General features: G+C 38.9%; 1 protein-coding gene across 1 annotated transcript in view; it reads left to right on the forward strand.

Moving 5' to 3' along the window:
• The first annotated feature begins 23,237 nt into the window (after positions 1-23,237).
• VSIG1 (V-set and immunoglobulin domain containing 1) overlaps positions 23,238-24,122 on the forward strand; it is a 28,070-nt gene continuing 27,185 nt past the window's right edge. Inside the window, exon 1 of the mRNA XM_055338082.1 lies at positions 23,238-23,256. Within this exon, the coding sequence (XP_055194057.1) occupies positions 23,238-23,256 (19 nt within the window). The remainder of the gene's footprint in view (positions 23,257-24,122) is intronic.

Here is a 24,122-nt window from a genome sequence, read left to right on the forward strand (position 1 = left end):
AGTATATCATAAGTTATGAGCACTTATTCTGGAGCCGGCTGACCTGAGCTGAGGTCCTGACTCTGACATTTATGTGGTCTTCAAAAAAATTCTGTCTGAGCCTCATTTTTAGCAATAAGGGGGTTACCAGGGACTGAGGCTTTGACCAATCTGTGAGGAGAATGACTGGTGGCCATTTCCCGACAGGGAACTGGGAAAGCAAGATTAAAATGATTGCTCCCTAGATGTGCATAATAAAGGATGGAGACAGGGAGCAGGAGCCAATAGGTACCGCCCAGTGAAGAGAACAGAAAACCATCCAACTATGTGTGAAATAGGATGCAGGTTATATAACGAGAATAGTTGAGATCAGTTGAGAGACATGAGAATGAGTCCTGAGTCTACCGGTTACTATAGATGAGATTTGTGTAAGTTGCTTCATTTCCCTGTGCTTCTGTTTCTTCGCCTATAAAATGGGGATAATAATACTACTTGCCTCATAAGGCTATGGAGAAGATTAAGTGAAATATTGCATATAAAGCACTTAGCACAATGCCTGGCCAATAACTAGCTCATGTGGTGTGTGTGTGTGTGTGTGTGTGTGTGTATAAAATCAGCTAAACACAGTCCTTACCTTCCTTAGAGGTATGAAGAGGACCAGTACAGGGATGCCTGGGTGGCTCAGCTTTTGAGCATCTGCCTTTGGCTCAGGTCGTGATCCCAGGGTCCTGGGACTGAGTCCTGCACCGGGCTCTCTGCAGAGAGCTTGCTTCTCCCTCTGCCTATGTCTCTCATGAATGAATAAATAAATAAATAAAATATTTTAAAAAGAAGAGGACCAGTACATGAAGAGTTGTGCTATCCCCTCAGTGCTGTGCATAAGGTATTAACTAATGGTGTTAAGGTGAGATCACATCACGTGGGAATCAAGAGTCAATCTGTGGAAGAGATAACATTTGTGATGAGGCTCACAGGATGAGTAAATTTTTGACAATTCAGCTTGGCAGGGTGGTAGATCTGGGAGGAGAGAATAGCCTTGTAGAGGCACAGGGGTGGAAAAGGGAGGCATATGTTCAAGGAACAGGGAGTATTCAGTTTTGTTTGGAGACTGCTTGTAAGACTTTGGCCAGCAATGACGTTCTTTGGTGTCACAAATCGCAGAAAACAGGCAGCAAAGCTAAAACCTGGGCACCTATTAAATGCTAGATAAAAATTTTTAAAAAGATTTTTATGTATTTATGTATGTATGTATGTATGTATGTATTTATTTATTTATTTATTTATTTATTTATTTATGAGAGACACAGAGAGACAGAGAGGCAGAGACACAGGCAGAGGGAGAAGCAGGCTCCATGCAGGGAGCCAGATATGGGACTGGATCCCAGATCTCCAGGATCATGCCCTGGGCTTAAGGCAGCACCAAACTGCTGAGCCCAGATAAAAAAATTTTATGTCTAGGGAAAAAGGTGATAGGGAGTCATGGAAGATATTTGAGCATGAGAATGACTGGATTAGATTGTACTTTAGGAAAACTTAGCTGGCAGCACTGCTTAGGATGGATTTGAGAGAGAGGAAAATTGGAGGCCAGGAAGTAGGCTAGAAGGCTACCACAATCAATTACATGAGACCTAACAGGGTCCAAACTAGATGATGACAGGACTCATTCTTAGGTCTCTCAATTGGCCTCAACTATTCCTGTTATATAACCCACACCCTATTTCACATGTAGTTGGATAGTTTTCTGTTCTCTTCATGGGGTGATACTTATTGGCTCCTGCTCCCCCTCCCTATCCTTTATTGCACACACCTAGTGAGCAGCCATTTTTTAAAAAATATTTATTTATTTATTCATTTGAGAGACAGAGGGAGAGAGAGCACAAGTGGGAAGAGCAGGGAGAGGAAGAGAGTCTCAAGCATACTCTGCGCTGAGTGCAGAGCCTGATGCAGGGCAAGATCTCATGACCCTGATATCACCACCAGAGCCAAAACCAAGAGTCAGACAACCAACTGCTCCACCCAGGCACCCCTAGAGAGCATCCATTGAAATCTTGCTTTCCCAGTTCCCTATTGGGAAATGGCTGCCAGTCATTTTCCTCGCTGATAAGGCTGTTGTTGGTCAAAACCTCAGGAGATGGAAAAGAAAAGATGAGCTGAAGAGAAGTTCTCAGTAGGATCTGGTACTTCTGGAATGGCAGAGTAAAGCAGGAGTCAAAGTATACCCCAATAAAGAAGTCTTTCTAAAGATTTTATTTATTCATGAAATACACAGAAAGAGAGGCAAAGACATAGGCAGAGGGAGAGGCAGGATCCCTGTGAAGAGCCTGATGCAGGATTCGATCCCACGACCCCAGGATCATGACCTGAGCCAAAGGCAGATGCTCAACCACTGAGCCACCCAGATGCCCACCCCAATGAAGAATTAATTGGGATGCAGCAACAAGTGGTTGGGAAGTGGCACAGGTTTGGAGACCAGAGGAGACCACATGGAGACAATGTGTGAAGTTACCTTTGAGGTGCTAGTGGGGCACAGAAGTGGAGTTGCCTGGCAGAGAGTCAGAAAAAGCAATGAAGACTCAATAGTGCTAGATTGCACAAAACAATTTTTGAAACACATTCCAACAGAAATGAATTAAAGTCTTTAGATTCTAAGCACTGATTAGATTATGCCTTTCTATATGTAATTTGGAATTTTAAAAGTCCTACAAAAGCATAATATATGTAGAAGGAAGTCCAATAAATTTTGATTTTCCCATGATGACGACCTCAGGGATCAAAAATATACATGAGAAACTTTACTCCCTGATCTGTCTCTCTGTCTCTATCTCATACTAGTGCGATAAGTAAGAATGGCCTTAGTCTGTCTTTTGAAAACCCAAGACTGCCTTCTGAGCCTGTTCCCAGGCTACACAAGGACAGCAGGCTCATTATTTTATAATTATGCCCCGTTTCTTCCTTTTGAAAAAGATTTTATTTATTTTTTTTGACAGAGAGAGAGAGAGCATGTGCACAAGCAGGAGGAGCAGAGGGAAAAGAAGAAGCAGGCTCCCTGTGGAGCAGGGAGCTGGATGTGGGGCTGAATCTTAGGATGCTAGGATGATGACCTGAGCCGAAAGCAGATGCTTTAATCGACTGAGCCACCCAGGCACTCCTTAAAAACCATTTCTGCCTATCTCATACAATACACAAAAATCAGTTCTGAATGGATTAAATTCAGATTCCCAAATGCATTCATTTAACAAATATTGAGGACCTACTATCTAGGCCCTTAGAATAAATAGTAAATGAAACAGACAGAAATCCCTGCCCTCTTGAAACTCACATTACTAGCTGGATGGAAAAGTTAACCATAAGTAAACTGCGTAGTATGTTATATTAGAAAGTAATGGGTGCTACGTAAAAAGGAAAAGATTGAGAGGAAAAGATTGAGATTGAGAGGGCTGGAGTGGAGAAATCTGCAGTTTTAAATTGTGTGATCGGAAAAAAAAATAATAAGTTGTGTGATCGGGAAGGCATTGCTGACAACTAACATTTGAACAAAGACTTGAAGAAGATATGAGTTGGCCCTGCTGATACTTGGGTTTGAAGGATCACAGATAGAGGAAACCCCCAGTGCAAATGCTCAAGAAAGTGGGAATGTGCCTGGCTGGTTCAAGGGTCAGCAAGAATAACAGTGTGGCTGGAGCAGAGTAAGAGGGGAAGAATGGTAGGAGATGAGGTAGGTTGAAGAGCTGGTTCATTTTATGAGCTCTTCCAGGCTACTTAAAAAAAATTTTTTTAAAGATTTGAGAGAAGGGAGAAGGGGATGTGTGGGGGTGGGAGGACAGACAGAGAGGGAGAGAGAGACTGTAGCACACTCTGTACTGAGCTCAGAGCCCAATGGGGAGCTGGTTCCCATCACCCTGCCATCATGACTTGAGCAGAAACCAAGAGTCGAATGATCAAATGACTGAGTCACCCAGCTGCCCTATAGGCTATTTTAAAGACTTTGGCTTTTACTGTGAGACACATTGGGAGCTGTTGGAGGATCTTGAGCAAAAGTGAAATGTGATCTGACTTACACGTCAAAGGATCATTCTGGCTGCTGTGATGTGAATAATCTGTAAGGAGACAAGGAAGAAGCAGGGAGACCAGTTAGGAGGCCATTGTGTGAGCCAGGCAATTGATGCTGGCGGCTCAGGCCAGGGTGGTAGCAGCGAAGGTGAGGAAAGTCATCAGAGTCTGGGTATATTTTGAACATGGACCCAAAAGGATTTGCTGATGATTTGAGGTGGTACACGAAGGAAGGAGAGGAATCAGGGATGATACCAAGGCTTTTGGCCTGAGCAAATGGAAGGACAGAATTGCCATAATTGAAAGGCAGAACAGAGTTATAGAAGTATTAAGAGAAATTATATTACATATTAATAAATGTAATAATGTATAATTATATTTCTTTTTTAAAAAAGATTTTATTTATTTATTCATGAGAGACAGAGAGAGGCAGAAACATAGGCAGAGGGAGAAGCAGGTTCCCTGCAAGGAGCCCAATGCGGGACTCCATCCTAGGACCCTGGGATCATGCCCTGAGCCGAGGGCAGACACTCAACCAGTAAGCCTCCCAGGCATCCCTATCATAACATTTCTATAGTCTTGGACTGGGGAAAACTTTCTTAAGGAAGATATGAAATTCAGAAGCTACGAAGAAAAAAAAATTGCTGGATTGACTACAACAAAATGCAAATTTTCTTTATGGTGGAAGATGTAAACTTTTTCTGAAAAGTGACAGACTGGGAGAAAATATTTATAATATATACACCAAACTTTATTCCTTTTTAATTAGTTCTTAATCATCAGTCAATGAACTACTCCTTACTTATGGGTTATGAATTAAGATTCCTAAGGTAAAAAAGAGCACTTCTACTATATTGAAAGACAGATAACTCCATGGAGAGTGTTCTAAGGCCATAAATAGGCAAATGGCAGGGAAAGGAACACCAATTAGGCCAGTACACCTATGGAAAAAAGGCTCAGCCTCATTAGAGAACTGCAAATTAAAATAGCAATGCAACACCAGTTCTCACCCATGGTACTAGTAAAAGTAAATGACATACTTTTCATTGTTGACAAGGCTGTAGGGAAACAGGCACTCTCGTACACTCTTAATGGAGGTGTAGATTTGTAAAGGATTTCTGGTGGACAGTATTACAGACTCTACCAAAATTTAAAGTGTTTCTATGCTTTGATCCAGCAGTTCCATTTCTAAGTGTCTAATCTACAGAAATAATCACACAAGCGGGCGGAGATATAGGCAAAGGAATGGCCATTTCACCATTGTTAATAATAGTGAAAAACTGAAGGTGAAATACCATGCAGCCTGCAAACAGATAAGGTAGCTGTCTAGTAGAATCCCACATGCTGACCTAAGGAAACAATAAAAATGGTTGCTTTCAAGGGGGAAAACAAACTATAGAACAATAGGTGTAGCATGATTACCTTTAGGATTAAAAAAACAAAACAAAACAAAACACTGCCATAGGTGTGTGTGTAAACTCACAGAAGCTCTGAGAAAAATGTGAAACTTCTATTTCTTGTGATCACAGCGTGGGATAATTACTCATGGGTGAGAGAATGGAGGCTTTCTTTTTGTTCTCTGCACAATCCTTTGTTCTTTGAAATCCCTTTACAATCAAAATGTGTTGGTTTTGTATTTTTTTTCAGTGAACAAAAGTGAGAAATAAGGCAGAGGCTGCAGATTTCTGAAAGTTCCCATAGAAGAATCCTGGAAGAAGTAGCATGTTTGATACGTTATGTTCACACTATGCCACTCTGACCGGGAGAGACCGCATTGAATGTGTGCTCTGTGGCCTTGGGAAAGACACAACGTTTCTGAGCCTCTGTTTTTTTTAAATAAAGAGAATGTAGATAATAACTCCCCTGTTTATTTTAGTCAGCTGCAAAGATAAAATGGAAAAGCAGCTTAAAAACTATAAAGCCCAATTAGAAAAATATGAAGGATATTTAATATTTTGCGTGCTAGTTAATGACCCACTTTTTTGTCAGTAACATCAAAATTGAATATCAAGAAGAGAATTTAGATGATCTCTTTGGGTTTGTTTTAACAGAATTCTTCCTGTCCTGATCAGGCCCCACGTAACAGTGATATAGGCATTTTACTGAAATGTTCTAGAGAGTTCTGTGTTTGTCTGAGATGTTCTGGTGCAGATGGGTTTTGGCGATAGCCTTAAGTCATACTCTCCACCCCACCCATTTCAGGGCCAGCTAGCTTGGATGGTAGTATCTTAATTAGAAAGCTTTTATTTAGCTCCTGCCTTGTGCTTAGCATTCCACTGTGAGCAGGTGGCCAGACATCCAAGTTCGCCTGGGAATGTTTATGATTTATACTGTCTGTCCCATGTAGTTGCTAATAGCAGCCTAGTCAATCTCAAAAATGTCCCACTTTTAATGATGAATTTTATGCTCACCTATTGGGCATGGGAAGAGACACAGGAAGTCTCTGGCTTTCATGGATCTTTCGGAGACTTAATGGATTCAGAGGTAAATGCAGGGTCAAGGTTGAGAGGAGCTGATGTGCACCTCCAGAGGCCTGCCCTCCAAATTGTCCTCCTTGCAAAACCTCCTCCGTCAGACCATTTCTCTTTATTGCATTGCCTGATGCTCCTGGTTGGAGATTCATTTGGGGTGGGGGGAAATAAGCATTCTATCTTCAGGAGTACAAACCAGTGGGGGAATGTTCATAGCAATTGATCATTTTCCCCTCCTAACATGGAGTTGATTGATGCTCGTACAGTGGAGGAGGAGTATTTCTGGGAGGCATAAGGTTAAAAAAGCAAAGGTAGTCTTGGAGCGTGAATTATTCTGGTGAGTAAGACCCTCCCTTAGGGCAACCTAGGAACTCAAGGAGCCTGGGGGCCATAAGAGTTGGGGGCAGAAAGGAAGGTGGGTGTCAAAAACATGCAATAGTTTTTGGTGGGCAGGGGGTGTTGCTGTGTGCTCAACCCATGTCTTAGGAAGGGAAAGGACTGTTCTTTTTTCGGCCACCTGCTGCTCCTCTTCTCCTGCTCTGTATGGCCCAGCACCCAGAATTCACACTGATGGTAGACTATGTGCCTCACAAGTCTGGGAGCGAGATTTCTATTCAAAACATCCTGCTTTGGATCCAATCAATGGGCTTACCAATACATTCTGGTATATACCCTTTCTTAAGTTGGGGGCTGCCTTATGAGGCTTTGTCTCTGCCCTGGAGGGGCTCACAGCTATTGGATTTAGGAGAGACCCAGTTAATAAATGGGAAACAACTGGAGAGCAATCATGTGCCAACTGTAAGGTATTGGCTCTAAGTATAATGCAAATCTCTCCAAGGTGGAGCCCAGAGAGGGATGGTACACAGGTTTATCAAACTTTTCACATATGATAGCATGACCGAACTGCCCTAAGAATACACTTAGACAGCAAGAGGATTGAGGAGAAAAATCATAAGCAGTGTTGGAATTCACTTGGAGCCAAGGTTTGGCACCAGACCTAAGCATGGCCAGGAAAGGCTTTGGGAAGGAATCAGGCCTGATGGAAACAGTGGGATATTTGCCTGGCTAAGGTGAGCAGGGCTCAAACATTTCCTGTAAATTAAAGTTCCTAAAATAGAGGGGGACTGGGGTGCCTCAGTCGGAAGAGCATGCGACTCTTGATCTCGGGGTCATGGATATGAGCCCCACCGGTGGGTGTAGAGATTACTTAAATCAATGAAAACTTAAAAAAAAAAGAAAAAGTTCATAAAACCTATCACTGCAGCTTGCCCTTATTTCATGCGACTGAATACTCTGAGGCAATAAATTGTGACAGCATTTTTCAGATGGGTGATTTAATGTGACTGAAGTTCAGAGGAGGTGAGGGTCAGGTCTTTGGAAGGCTGGGAATCCAGATTGAGGACTTTGGTCTCGTCAGAAGGAGTCCATAGTGGTGTTAACTGAAGATGCTTGGTCAGGGTTGAACCATCAGGATGCATCTGGTATGGAGGATGAGGGAGGGAGAAGTCAGGGAGATCACATAGGAAGCTGCCTCAGTAGGCCAGGGATAAGGACCAAAGTACCAGGACCGGGGTGGAGGCAGTGGATTGGTGAAAGGACAGATCTGAGAGCCACTGCACAGGTGAACACAACAGGACTTGGAGATCGCATAGGAAAAGCTGGAGGAGGCCTTCATGTATCTCAAACATGAGAGGAAATCTGTTAGTGAAGGCTTCTCATGGAGGCAGCCTACCATCACTCTCTCCTAGGGAAACTCTTCTCCAAAGAAATCCTATTGTACCTACTCAGTAACCTAATTCTGCAAAAATTCAGACTCATCCAGTGGAAGTCTTAAAGCATTTATTCACTTCCCTGATGATACAGCATTCAGTGAGTGAATAAATGCTATAGGGTCTCTAACCAGGAAGACCATAGCATGCTATGCGTTCTACTGCCAAGGTAGTGAGAACTGCCAGGGCTTCAAAAAAGTGTGACGTGTCCAGAGTTTGTTCACACAAGAAATGAATACTTTTTGCTTCATAACCCCCCTGTCCTTCCTGTGAACCCTGGCTCCTGAGAAAACCTTAGAGCACCAATTTATTAACCCAATTTGTGAACGGAGGTTTGTGAATCCATGCTGGAAGACTTCGATGGAAATATTTGAAATTAATTAGCCTTGTCAGCTTTTATTTGTATAGGTTCACTTCCAACCATACACCCCCCCCAAGTTTAACTTTTTAATAGGAATGATTTTAAACAATAAAACTCAGAGAATCTGTGTACAAAGAACCTGAAGAATTTAAATGCACGGGTTTATTATTAACACAGTAGCAAATATATCAAGGAAACACGCCCGTAAAAAGTGTTTCAAAGAAACACAAATCCGCTCAGAGAAAGGACTGTACCCAATAAGCCTGAAAAGGCTATTTGCTTCGTGATGCCGGCAGATAAGCCTGGCAAACCTCAGTGTGATTGAAGAAGCCAGTTGGAGACTCAGCCTAGCTCAGGCAAGCTACCGGTCCTCGGCTACGCTCGACAAACCCTGACACAATGGTGTTCGCGTTTTGGAAGGTCTTTCTGATCCTAAGCTGCCTTGCAGGTAAGGAAAGGGTCTCCAAACCATCAAAGGTGATTGGGAACTGGAGTTTTCTTTTAAACCGAAATCACAAATTTTTACATGAATGTTCTCCTCTTTCACTTCAAAGGAATCATGATTAGTTTGCTGCATAAGGTAATTTTCAGAACTCTAGCTTAGCAAATGTAGGCCATGTTGTAAATGGAATTTTATGTAGCTCCTGAATTAAAATTTTCTCAGAAAAATCACAGTGTTTCTATCCCTCCTCCCACCGCCTCTGTCTCCCTCTCTCTCTTAAGTTGGAAGGTGAACAGATTACTTTGCTCAGAAGCTGAAGTTTACACCAAGGATAGTTTTTCTTTCCTCTTTTATTTTAGGGTTTCCCACTGTGATCCACTTGCTTTGTTACAACAAACAGAGCCTGACTTGGAGGGCCTGCTATGCTTTACTCTCTAATGTTTCTTTAGGAGTTGCAGTTTTCCAAACCTAAGACTGTATTTTGGAAACTACGTGAGTGATTTGTCATTGTGCACGATATGGGTGTTTTTAGGCATTTGAGAAAAACAAAATCATTCTTAGAGTCAAAATCCTGATGTTGGTAAGATCCAGGAGAGCTCACCAGTTCAGAAAATCCCTTCGCTCACTTTTTCAAAGACCAGATCCATTTGAATCTATTTTTATGATGTTAGCTTCATAGTAGGTACAATAATATTGTTTACAGTCATTCTGATACTCTTAAGCCATTGGTAATATTAGGCAGTCATTAGAATGAGGTTCACTGAGCATATTTAATGGCATAAGAAAATACCCAAGATAAATATTAGGTGAAAAGGCAGATACACACATTTGACTAGAATAAATTGCTAGAAGGTTATATACCAAAGTGTTCATGGTCATTACCTCTGGGTGATGGGATTACAGATGATTTTTGTTTCATTCCCAAGCTTTTCCACATTTTCTGGAGTTTCTACAAAGAATATTAGGCTAGTTTTATAGTTTAAAAGTGTGACCTTTTAAAACTATGTGGTATTCAGTAATAGTTCTAGAAATATTCATTTCTAAATGTTTCAACCTACATGTTCTGTGGAGTCACCAGAAGGCAATACTCCATTTATCACGTGATCTAACTAGGCTTTAGAGCTGGAACAAGCCACCTTTCTCAGCTTCTATCTTGGGGGGAACATGTCACTATTCCCTCCCTCACCCCCAGTAATATTCATTTTAAACTTTAGACAGTGAAAGTCTTTGTTCTTTCTTAAAGAGCTTCCAGTCATTAGCTAATTGGATTGCTCCCAGGCCTTCTATACCAGTCCCCTAAAATCACACATGTGGTCAATACCTATTTCCTTATGTGAGGCCTTAGGCCTACGCTAGACATGAATTTCAGAATAGTTGCAAGAATGGTTTTTACTATAACTAATTTTTACTGATTACAAAGGTAGTGTATAGGCATGGTAGACAGGTTTCAAAACACGAAAACATATAAATGAAATAAAAATCACCAGCAATCTTACCACTCAGAGATTTGAGTGAATGTCTTACTTATATATTTTTTCCTTCACAGGTATATATATCACATTACAAAATTGGATTTATACCTTGTATACAATTTTCTATGGTTTAAAAAACTACTTACATGATGTCAGGATCTTATTTGATTGTGAGTTTTAGAGCAAGACCAATAAATGCTACAGAGCCTTTGTTCTTTGGTGACTATGTAACTGGTTTTGTTGACCTATAGTGTGTACTATGTATCTATACATATACAGTCTAGCTGGCCCATAGCAAAATATGGTAGTGTCACTCTAGCAGGTGGAATGGAAATACGGTATAATTTATTATTGTTTGCTGTGCTTACATACGTATGGAAGTTGGAGAAAGGGGGATTTCAGTAATCTATACCTGGCATTGGTGGTGTCCCTCAGTTGATCCAGATATGGCTGTGAAACAGCTGATCATGTTTTTATCAATGTGCAATTTGATGTGTTACCTGGTCTTGTTTCTTCATTCAGGAAGAATGTCATATTTTGGTGTCAAGCATGGTGCCTGGCACACAGTGGGCTCATAGTAAGTGTTGAAAGAATGGATTACCTTTGGAAATGCTGCCATTTGCAACAACATGGATGAACCTTCAGGGTGTTATGCGAAGTGAAGCAAATCAAAGACAGATACTGTAGGATATCACTTATAAGTGGAATCTGCAAAAGTCGAACTCATAGAAACAGAGTAGAATGATGGTTACCAGGGGCTGGACGGTGTTAGACAAAGGGTACAAATTTCCAGTTAGAAGATGAACAAATTCTAAGGATCTAATGTGTAGTATGGTGACCCTAGTTAATAATGCTGTATATATACTTGAAAGTTGTTGCCAAGAAAGCAGGTCTTAAATGTTCTCACCACAAAAAAAGAAATAGTAATTATGTGATGTGATGGAGGTGTTAGCTAACACTATGATGGTAATCATTTTGCAATATGTAAGTGCATCTAATCAACACGTTGTACACTTTACAATCGTGCTTTGTTGTATGTCAATTATATGTCCATAAACCTGGAAAAATAAAAGAATGAATTACCTTCCCAAACCACAAGCATTCAGAAACAATTTTCATATGTGTATTTAAAACCAATTTTCTGTACAACTAGGCAAGACAGATTTTTTAAAAATTTTTTTTTATGATAGTCACACAGAGAGAAAGAGAGAGAGAGAGGTAGAGACACAGGCAGAGGGAGAAGCAGGCTCCATGCACCGGGAGCCCGACGTGGGATTCGATCCTGGGTCTTCAGGATCGCGCCCTGGGCCAAAGGCAGGCGCTAAACCGCTGCGCCACCCAGGGATCCCGGCAAGACAGATTTTAATCAAAATCTTTCCGTACAATGGCATATGACAATTATACTGCAATAAAAGTTGATTTGATCAAAAAAATCTTTCTGATGACTTCTTCGGAAGTCAGTTACATTCCATTTCAGGAACATCATTTTCATCAAAAATGTCTTTGCAAAAAGTTCACATATATTGTTTAGATACTTGTACTATATATTAGTCACCTCTTAAAAAGATATTTTCATGTTTTTTTTCATTTTCTGGAGATACATGCTATGCATTTTAAAGCAGTAATATACTTGAATTTTGGTCTCATGGTCAAATCCAAAACATAAGTGATCCTTTAGTTATAGGTCAAAAATGAAGCAATTATGTGTGAAGTTGCTGGAAATTAAATCACTTCAAATGCATCATGTTAAATATGGTTATTTGAGGAATATTTTTGCTGTGGTATATTAAGAGAATGATTCTCCTATAAGCACAGTGCCTGCCATATTGTAGACATTAAGTACACGAGTAAACAATCATTACCAAAACATGAAAAAAAATCTTTTGAAAACATTGATAAATATGTGTATATACTTTGGGTTAGTTTCTTTTAATAACAAGCACTGGTTTTTAAAAACAATTATGCATATTCAACCACATATGTATTGTTTGTTTTGTTTTTTAATTCAGCCAGGGCAGTGAGGGAGATTGCAGTTCTGAGTTTTGTTTGCATCAGGCACTAATCTATATGTTGCTATTCATTCACTGTCTTGTTAATACAGAGGTTTTTCTGACCTTCTCAATTTTAAAATACTTTCCCAGTTTAGAGTAAATTAATCCAAAGGAAGGGAATTTTTTTTTACCTGCCACTTACAGAATCACTTTCAGTTTAAGGTTACATTTGTGCTGTTCACTATCTGCATGTGACTACCTAAATTTAAATTAATTCTAATGAAATGAACTTAGAAATACAGTTCCTCAGTCACACCAGCCCCATTCCAGGTGTTCAACAACCACGTGTGAGTAATGACTACTAAATTGAACGGTAGTTCAGAGATAAAACATTTCCACAATTACAGGGAATCCTATTGAATGGGCTAGAGGATGATCTCAATGGTTTAAGTAATGTGTACTAATGGAAGCATGTGACATTTTTTAATAAATTAATTTTTTTATTGGTGTTCAATTTACCAACATACAGAATAACACCCAGTGCTCATCCCATCAAGTGCCCCCCCTCAGTGCCCGGCATGTGACATTTTTTGTAAGTTCATCTGGAAATATGTACCTTTGGGCTCTGAATAATACTGTTGCTATATGAGGGAAGGGCAATTTCTGAGAACCATCTTTTCTTCAGAATTTGAGGATTGATTGTGGTGATGAGTACTGGGAATCTGGGCAATAAAATTATCTGGAGATACTGCCTTGCCAATTGTTACCTATTATAGGACAATGTGTAGTCTTCTCAAAAAAAAATCTCACAGTAGATTTGGAGGTGACCATCCTTATTCTGAGGTGATGTTGTTGAGCTTCTACAGACCTCAAATTATTTATGTATTTGTATGTCTTCTATTTTAAAAAAAACTGTCCAAAATGCTGATATCACACTTATATTCCCCAATCCTTGATTTTCATTTGTCCTCATTCTGTGCTCCAAATGGCTTCCTGCCATGTGGACAGGGTGAGCAGAGATTGTATCTGACTTGTTCATTATTGCTTCTTCCATGTTTAGCACTGTAGGTGGCACAAAACAGGTGTTCAGCGGGTATTTGTTGATAGACACCACAGCCTCTTCCATGGCTTGCCTTGTGCTTACTTTGCCTTCTAATGTTTTTGCAGAGAGCAGCCTTTGAGGGGCATTTTGTAGGGGGGGCAGGGTGCTTACTTTGTCATAAGCTCCCACCATTACACTAATCCCATAACAGACGCTGGGACCCAAACTAGAAGACAAAAATGATAGCCGAATAATACCTCCAAAATCTCTGTTTTTAGGGGAAAGTTTCGGGGACTTCAATGGCCACCAAATCACTATTCTGTCCTTTTTATTTTGTACACTTTAAAGGCATTTGGAAATCATCATTTAAGCATAGTCAAAGGTGTGACTAACTTAGGAAAAACAAGATTGGCTCTGTGAGGTCAGGAGAGAGCCACTTAGCCTTCCCCAATAAAGCTTCCATTGGAAAGAGTAGCTATTTTCCATAGGGTCAGTTTGTTTTTTGGAAAGGCATAAATAATGGGAACCAGGAAAGCCTGGAGACAACATTGAGAAGAGGGAAACTGCATGGAGTTAGAAGGTGCTGCTTTGATGCCTATCCTAAATCACTAATCTCAATTTATCAGAGCATCAGTTGCCATATAAGCCGCCAACCTATGGCAGAGAAACAGCTGGACCAGGTGGCCTGGCTGTGACAGACTACTTGGCTATTGAATATGGAAAACCAGGGGTCTCAGTACAATGGTTTGCTTTTTCTTCTAATTTTTCAAAATGTTTGTCAATTTCATGACTTATGTTTGCCTGTAGTTAAGTAAGGAAAATAAAATTAAAGTCTTTGGGTGTGCAGAATTGGGACGGGGGCAAGGATTCGTCTTCCTGTACATTTCCTCTGATCTTTTCATGATCTCTGTACTTTCATTCTACTCCTTGTCTGTAACCCTGAAAGAAGCCAGAACTCTCACTCAGATTCCCCTGCAGCATAGAGAGCATCTATTAAACTTGACCTTTTTTTCCTAATACCTATCTGATGGTCTTATGTTCCATCCTGGAGAACTTCTATACTCTCTGACTTTGCAATGGGTAATAACCAGTTAATAAGATGAGCCAGTGTCTCTAGAGTGTTACCCAAAGTATTGTTCCCTATAACAGCCCTTTGAAAGATGCTTGTATAGTACTGAGAATTTCAAGTACAGTGGTAGGCTGGGTTTTGGAGTGGGAGACTCTTTGGCATTCCCCCAAATCATAGGGGCAGCTCATCATTTCAGAAGGTCAACAATTCTCAGGCTTGGTGGTTTCAGGACCCTTTTACACTCTTAAAACTTGAGGGAGATTTCTCGTCTGGATAAAAGGGCATAGAGCTGCTTGTCCTTGCTTCTTTCTGCTAGGCACAAGTATTAAACTCTCCCTGGAAATAATGTAAAAGACAATCCAGGGAGAGTTCTGAAAGACTATAAGAAGAAAGCAGTGGTTTGGGTGCTGGGAATAACACAGTGGCAAGGTGTCTTATTTCTTTCCATCCAAGTGAAGAAGGGTAGACAGTTCTGGGATTTCCAGATCTCAACCTAGTAACAGAGGGCAGCCTTGGGAGACTTATTCTTCCACCAGATCTCATGAGAGTCCCTCTTACATCAAGTGAGCCCAATACCACTGGATGAGTCATAAGAAGCCACACCGACAAGAGTAGACAAAGGAAGCATTCTTTTTCTCACTGGGCCTGAGACTCCTCACTTTCATCTAGAGATACTGAGGGGGGCAGAGGGTACAACAGACAAAAGGAATGAAGTCACAGCAAATGCTCAGTTCTGGAAGACTCTGTGTGAGTCTGAGACTCTTCCTCCAACCCGCCCACCACTCCCCAGACACAGGGCTACAGTAGGAGTGTCCCACCATAGCAATTCCCCCACTGAGAGGCACCCAGCAACCTGGCCTGGAGAAACACTTCCAATCGCTCAGGCAATAGAATCAAAGACAAACACAGAAGCCCCAGTGACAGTGGTCAACCCAGACAGACGAAAACAACACTGTAGAAACTCTGGACATTAAATTGGCATTAGAAACCCAGTCCACAAAAGTAGGCTGTGTGTAAAACATGAAACAAAATAAAAGAGACTGTCTGCTAAAATGAGATTTTTACAAAAGATTTTATTTATTTATTCATGAGAGACACAGAGAGAGGCAGAAACATAGGCAGAGGGAGAAGCAGGGTCCCTGTGGGGAGAATGATGCAGGACTCAGTCCCAGGACTCCAGAATCATGCCCTGAGCAAAAGGCAGACACTCAACTACTGAGCCACCCAGACATCCCTAAAATGACAGATTTAAATAGAGGGGATTCCTAACATGATAGACAAAATGCCTGTGGATTTGGACAAATGCATAATGACATGCGTCTGCCATTATATTATCATGTAGAATATATTCACTGCTCAGTGCTCCACCTATTCATGCCTTCCCCTCCACCAACCCTTTGAATCCAATGATATTTACATTGTCTCCATAGCTTTGCCTTTTCCAGAATATCATAATTGAAATCATATAGTATATAGACTTTCCAGATTGGCCTTTTTCACTTAGTGATATGTATTTAATGTCCTTCTATATCTTTTCATAGCTTAACAGCTCTTCTTTTTAGCATTGTTTGTGTCTACCACAGTTTGTGTTTTTATTTATTTTTAAAGTATTTTTTAAAAGATTTATTTATTTTAAAGGGGAGAGAGAAAGAGCAAGAGAGTGTGAGGGTGGGGAGGGGGAGAGTGAGAGAGAGAGAGACAGAGAGAGAGAGGGAGACAGAGAGAGAGGGAGAGGGAAAGAGAAATTCCTCGAACAGACTCCCTATTGAGTGGGGAGTCCAACGTGCCATGGGACTCCGTCCCAGGACCCTGAGATTATAACCTGAGATGAAATCAGGACACTTAACTGACTGAGCCCTCCAGGAACCCATATATACCACAGGTTATTAATCCATTCACCTACTGAAGGACATCTTGGTTTCTTCCAAGTCTGGGCAATTATAAATAAGGCTGTTGTAAACATTCATGTGCAGATTTACGTGTGGATATAAATTTTCAATTTTTTTTGGTAAACATCAAGGAGCATAACTGCTGGGCACTATGGTAAGAGTGTGTTTATTTTGTAAATAAACATCAAACTGTCTTCCAAAGTGCCTGTACCATTTTGCATTCCCACCATTAATGAATGAGAGTTTCTGTTGCTCCACATCCTCACTAGCATTTGGTATTGTCAGTGTTCTGAATTTTGGCCATTCTAATAGATGTGTAGTAGTATCTCATTGTTTTAATTTGTATCACCTTAATGATAAATGATGTGAAGCATCTTTTCATATGCTTATTTGCCATCTGTATATAATCTTTGGTGAGAGGTCTTTTAAGGCCTTTAATCCATTTTTTTAAAGATTTTATTTATTTATCCATGAGAGACACAGAGAGAGGCAGAGACATAGGCAGAGGGAGAAGCAGGCTCCTCACAGGGAGCCCGATGCGGGACTCAATTCTGGATCCTAGGATCACGACCTGAGCCAAAGGCAGGCGCCCAACTGCTGAGCAGGCGTCCATTTAATCCATTTTTAATGTGGTTGTTTGTTTACTTATTCATGAGTTTTATGAGTTATTTGTGTATTTTGGATAGGAAACCATTATTAGATATGTCTTCTGCATATAGTTTTTTTAGTCTGTGGCTTTAGTCTTCTCATTCTCTTGACAGCGTCCTTGCAGAGCAAAATATTTTAGTTTTAATAAAGCCCAGCTTATCAATTATTTCTTTTATGGATTGTGCCTTTAGTGTTGTATCTTTAAAAATCATTATTATACTTAAGGTCATCTAGATTTTCTCCTATGTTATATTCTAGAAGTTTTATAGTTTGCTTTTTTCATTTAGATCTGTTAGATACATTTTGAGGTAATTTTTGTGAAGGGTGTAAGTTCTGTGGCAAGATTCTTTTTTTTCTACATAAGCGTCCAGTTGTTTTAGCACCATTTGTTGAAGAGATTATCTTTGCTCCATTGTATTGCTTTTGCTCTGTTGTCAAAGATCAGTTGACTATTTTTTGTGGGTCTGTTTTAGGGCTCTTTATTGTGTTTCATGAATCTATTTGTCTATTTTTTTCACCAATACTATACAGTCTTATTACTATAGCTTTATAGGAAGTCTTGAAGTACTGTCAGTCCTCCAAATTTGTTCTTCAATATTGTGTTGGCTATTCTGGGTCTCTTTCTTCTCCATACAAACTTTAGAATTTCTTTGTCAATATCCACAAAATAACTTCCTGAGATTTTGACTGTAACATTGACTCCATAGAGCAAGTTGGGAAGAGCTGACATCTTGAAAATATTGAGTCTTCCTATTCTATTGAGACACAGACTATGTCTCCATTTATTTATTTTTATTTCTTTCATCAGAGTTTTCTGGTTTTCTTCATATAGCCCTTGTACAGATTTTTCCAGATTTATACTCAAGCATTTCATTTGGCGGGGGGGGGGGGGTGTTGCTAATGTAAATGGTTTTGTATTTTTAATTTCAAATTCCACTTGTTCATGGCCAGTATATAGGAAAGCAACTAACTTTTGTGCATTAACCTTGTATCCTGAAAACTTTCTTTAATCACTATTAGTTCCATAAGGTTTATTTTTGTATTTTCTACATAGGCAATCATGTAATCTGTCATTTCCTTCACAATCTTTATACTTTTTGTATCTTATTGCATTAGCTAGAACTTCAGAATGAGATTGAAAAGGAGTGATGAGAGGGAATATCCTTGTCTGACTCCTTTTTTTAAATTTTTTTTTATTTATTTATGATAGGCACACACAGAGAGAGAGAGAGGCAGAGACACAGGCAGAGGGAGAAGCAGGCTCCATGCACCAGGAGCCCGACATGGGATTTGATCCCGGGTCTCCAGGATCGCGCCCTGGGCCAAAGGCAGGCACCAAACCGCTGCACCACCCAGGGATCCCCTGACTCCTGATCTTAGTAAGAACACTTCTAGTTTCTCACCATTAAGGATGGTGTTAGCTGCAGGTTTTTTGTAAGTGTTCTTGATCGAGTTGTAAGTCCTCTGTATTCCTAGTTGAAGGTTTTTATAACAAATGGACGTTGGGCTTTGGAAAATTCTTTTTCTGAATATACTGATATGATCATGTGATTTTTAAAAACATGTTCATGTGATAGATTGCATTAATTCATTTTCAAATTTTGAGTCAGCCTTGCCTAAGATAAATCCTACTTGGCCATGGTATGGAATTCTTTTTATGCATTGTTGGATTTGATTTACTAATATTTTATCAAGGGTTTCTGTGTGTTCATTAGAGATATTGGTCTATAGTTTTCTTTTCCTGTAATGTCTTTGGTTTTAGTATTAGGGTGATATTGACATCATAGGATGAATTAGGAAATACTCCCTTTATTCTATCTTCTGAAAGAGATTGTAGATACTTGGTTAAATTTCTTCCTTGAATATATGGTAGAATTCACCAGTGGCCCCAGGCTTGGAACCTCTTTTTTTAAGGTTATTAATTATTGATTCAATTTCTTTAGTACATATAGAGTATATATAAGCCTGTCAAAATTGTCTACTTCTTGTGTGAGTTTTAACAGGTTGTGTTTTTCAAGGAATTGGTCCATTTTATTGAGGTTAACAAATTTGTAGGCCGAGAGTTGTTCCTAGTATTCTTTTTCTTTTAAATATATTTTTTATTGAAGTTTGATTTGCCAACATATAGTATGACACCCAGTGCTCATCCTGTCAGGTGCCTTCCTCAGTGCCCGTCACCCAGTCACCCCATCCCCCTGCCCACCTCCCCTACATAGCCAAACTGTGGAAGGAGCCTTGATGTCCATCGACAAATGAATGGATAGAGAAGATGTGGTTTATATATACAATGGAATGTTACTCAGCCATCAGAAAGGACGAATACCCATCATTTGCTTCAATGTGGATGGAACTGGAGAGTATTATGCCTAGTATTCTTTTATTATCCTTTTAATATCCATGATATCTAAAGTTATGGCCCTCTTTCATTTCTGATACTAGCAATTTGTGTTCACTTTATTTTTTTCTTAGTTAGCTAACTTAGAGTCTTATCAATTTTACCTATGTTTTTCAATAACCAGTTTTGGTTTCATTGGTTTTCTGTATTGATTTCTTGTTTTCAATTTCAATGATTTTTGCTCTAATTTTCATTATTTCTTTTCTTCTGCTTTGGATTTATTCTTTTTTCCTAGTTTCCTAAGGTGAGAACTTACATGATTGATTTTAGATCTTTCTTGTTTTGTAATATATGCACTCGTGCTGAAATTTCCCTCTAAGTGCTGCTTTTGTTGCATATGACAAATTTTTACAAGTTGTATTTTCATTTTCATTAGTTAAAAGTATTTTAAATTTCCTCTTGAGATTTCTTTGATTCATGTGTTATTTAGAAGTGTGTTGTTTAGTCTCCATGTATTTTGGGACTTCCCAGTAGACTTATTGTTAATTTATTTCTGTTTTAATTCCATTGTGGTCTGGGAGCAGACATTGTGTGATTTCTCTTCTTTTAAATGTGTTAAGATTTGTTTAAGGCCATAATGTGGTCTATCTTGGTGAGTATTCATAGTGTTTTTAAAGATTTATTTGATAATTTAAGAGATGGGAGGTGGGGCAGAGGGAGAAAGAGATAGACAGAACCTTTCAGCAGACTCCACGCTGAGCAAGGGCCCTGACATGGGGCTCAATCCCATGACCCTGAGATCATGACCTGAGACAAAACCAAGAATCAGATGCTTTTTTTTTTTTTAAGAATCAGATGCTTAACTGGCTGTACCATGCAGGCATTCCCATAATGTTTTAAAATACATCTTTTGTATAAAGTATTCCACCCAGCAATAGCAGAATGCATTTATTTCCCCAAGCACCTGCAGAATATACCAAGATAGAGTATATGCTTGGCCATAAAAAAAACCCTCCACAAATGTAAAAGAATTAAAATCATGCAGAATCTGTTCTCTGAGCACAATGGAATCAAACTTTTAGAAATCAAGAACATAAAGGCAACAAGAAAATCTCTAAACACTTGGGAATTATACAACACATTTCTAAATAATCTTTGGACCAAAAAGGAAATCTCAAAGGATATTTAAAGAATATACATAGAACTGAATTAAAATGAAAATATAACATATGGAAATATGTAACATGCAACTAAAACAGTGCTAAAACAGAAAATTATAACACTAAATGCTTCCATTTGCAATTAAGAAAAGTATCAAGTCAATAATTGAAGTTTCTACATCAAGGAACTGGAAGAAGAGTAAAATAAACCCAAAACAAAGAGAAGAAAGGAAATAATAAGAACTTAAATCAATGAAATTGAAATAGGAAAATCATTACATGAAATAAAAATCTGGTTCCTTGAAAAAACGGATATATAATTTTGACAAATCTCTAGCAAGATTGGTAAAAATAAAAAGAGATAAGACACAGATCACCAATATCAGAAATGAAATATGTGGTATCAGCACAGATCCTGCAGTCATTAAAAATATAATAAAGAAATGTTGTACACACTTTACATTCATCTATTTGACAACTTAGAAGAAATGGACCAATTCCCCCAAAACAACAAACTACTAAAGCTCACCTGATATAAAATAGATAATCTGAAGATACCATAACCCTTAAAGAAATTGAATTCACAATTTAAAAAGCTCCTGAAAAAGAAATACCCAGGCCTAGATGCTTGCACTGGATAATTCTACCAAACATTAGAAAAAAATAATTAACAATAATTTTACACAGTCTCTTCCAAAACACAGAAGAGGAGTGAAGGATTTCAACTCATTTTATGAGGCTAGTATTACCTTGATACTAAAACCAAAGACAGTACAGAAATAGACAACTATAGACCAAATTCTTTCATGAACCTAGATTCAAAAACTCTCAACAAAACACTAGGAAATTGAATTCTACTATGTTTTAAAGGAATTCTACACAATGACTAAATGGGATTTATTTCAGGTATGCAAGGCTGGTTCAACATTCAAAGTCATTCAGTGTAATCTATCATATCAACAAGCTTAAGGAAAAAAAAGCAAATGATTATATCAATTGATGGAGAAAGGGCATCTGACAAAATCCAGTACTCATTCATGATAAAGACTCTCAGCAAATTAAGCAATAGATGTGTTCCTTTCCAAGAGCTGCTGTCAGAAATTGCCAGAAACCACGTGGCTTAAAACAAGAGAAGTTTATTCTCTCACAGTTCTGGAGGCCCAAAGCCTGAAGGTAAAGCTTTGGCAATATTGATTTTCTTTAGAAGCTCTGAAGTAGAATCTGTGCCATGGCTTTCTGCTACTTGTCTGCTAGAAATGTTTGGTGTTCCTTTGCTTGTATGTACATTGCTCCAGTGTTTGATTTTACCTTCATATGGCCTTCCTCCTTGTGTATCTTTGTCAAATTTCCCTCTCCTTTCTCTTATGGGGACAACAGTCATTGGATTGAAAGCCCACTCTAAATCCAGAATCATCTCATCTCAAGATCCTTAGCTTAATTACATTGCAAAGAACGTATTTCCAAATAAGGTCACATTCACAGATACCAGGAATTAGAACTTTTATATACCTTTTGGTGGGACACAATTCAACCCATGACAAAGGAGAATTACCTCAACGTGATAAGAAGCATCTACAAATAACCTACAGTTAACATATCCTGTATTATGTCACGTACATATTGTACATGTAAAGTTCTGGAAGTTATAGCCATTGCAATAAGGTAATAAAAGAAACAAAAAACATATAAATTGGAAAGGAAGAAATAAAACTGTCTCTGTCCAAGAAGAGACTGGAATCTAGATTACATAGAAAACTCTCAAAATTTAACAGTTGAAAATTAAATAATCCAGTTAGAAAATGGTCTAAAGATATGAACAGACCTTTCACCAAGGAACACATACAAGTGACAAATTTTCACATAAAAAGTTGTTTAGCGTCATAAAATTGCACCAGAGAAAGACAAATTAAAATCACAATGATATATTACTATATACTTATTATGGCTAAAGTAGAGAATTAGTGACAATACCAAAGACTGAGGAGGATGTGGAGAGACTAGACCACTCATATCTTATGGGTGGGAATGTATATTGATATAACCACTCTGGAAAACAATGTGGCTGGTTTTTGGCTTATTTGTCTTTTTTTAGATAGGCTCTGTGCCCAGCATGGAGTCCAACGCAGGGCTTGAACCTACCAGCCTGAGATCAAGACCTGAGCTGATATCAAGAGTCAGACGCTCAACTGACTGAGCCACCCAGGCGCCCCTGGTTTTGTTCTTTAATAAAACTAAACATGGAACTACCATCTGACCCAACAGTTGCACTCTTGGAAATTTATCCCAGTGAAATAGAAATTTATATTCACTGAAAAATCTGTACCTCGGAGTTTTATTCAATTGCCAAGTCCTGGAAATGACCCAAATGTTCCTAAATGGGTCAATTGTTACGCAGATTGAATGCTACTAAGCAACAAATGGCAATGAGTTACAGATACAACAATTTGGGTATGCTGCTAGGTAATTATGAGTGAAAAAAAGTCCATCCCAAAAGGTTACAAAAGACAAAATTTTAGCAATGAAGGACAGATTAGTGGCTACCCATGCTTAGAATCAGGGATGGGGTTGCAGAAAGAAGGTAAGTGATTATAAAAGGGCAACATTAGGGATCTTTGTGGTGATGAAACCGTCCAGTATTTTTATTGCAATGGCAGATACACACACTTACATGTGATAAAAAGTGTATAAAACTAAATGCATATGCACACTTGAGTACAAGTAGAACTGGAGAAATAAAAATAAGATGGGTGGATTGTATCAATATGAATGTCCTAATTGTGATATATTATAGTACAGTTTTATGAAATGTTACCGTTATGAGGGACTGGGTAAAGTGTACATGGGATATCTGTGATTACTTCTAAGAACTGTATGCAAATCTACTATTATCTCAGTAAAATTTTAATTAAAAATTACTGAGGAACCCCAAAGAATCTTTGCTATGTCAGTTATTTCTATCTATATTTACTGAATTAGATATTAAAACTAAAAATTATTTAAACAAAAATACATAAGCACACATTACATAGCTGCCAAAGCAATGCTGTCATAAGATAAAAACAGAGAGGGAGGCAAACCATAAGAGACTCTTAATTCTAGGAAACAAACTGAGGGTTGCTGGAGGGGAGGTTGGTGGAGGCATGGGCTGGATGGGTGATGGGCATTAAGGAGGGCTCTTGTTGTAATAAGAACTAGGTGTTGTATGTAAGTGATGAATCACTAAATTCTACTCCTGAAACCAATGTTACACTACATGTTAACTAACTGGAATTTAAACAAAAACTTGGAAGGAAAAAAAATAAAACTGAAAGTTCCATATACGAGAAATCTGTGAGTCCTGGACAAACTGGATTATTTTCCATGCTCATGGACCTGTTTGGGTCCCCGGACAACATTTTAAGAACCTCCGTTTTTTGGGGGGTTTTAAAAAGCTTTTATTTATTT

This window comes from Nyctereutes procyonoides, unplaced genomic scaffold (genome assembly GCF_905146905.1).
Source record: "Nyctereutes procyonoides isolate TBG_1078 unplaced genomic scaffold, NYPRO_anot_genome, whole genome shotgun sequence".
Lineage (NCBI taxonomy): Eukaryota > Metazoa > Chordata > Mammalia > Carnivora > Canidae > Nyctereutes > Nyctereutes procyonoides.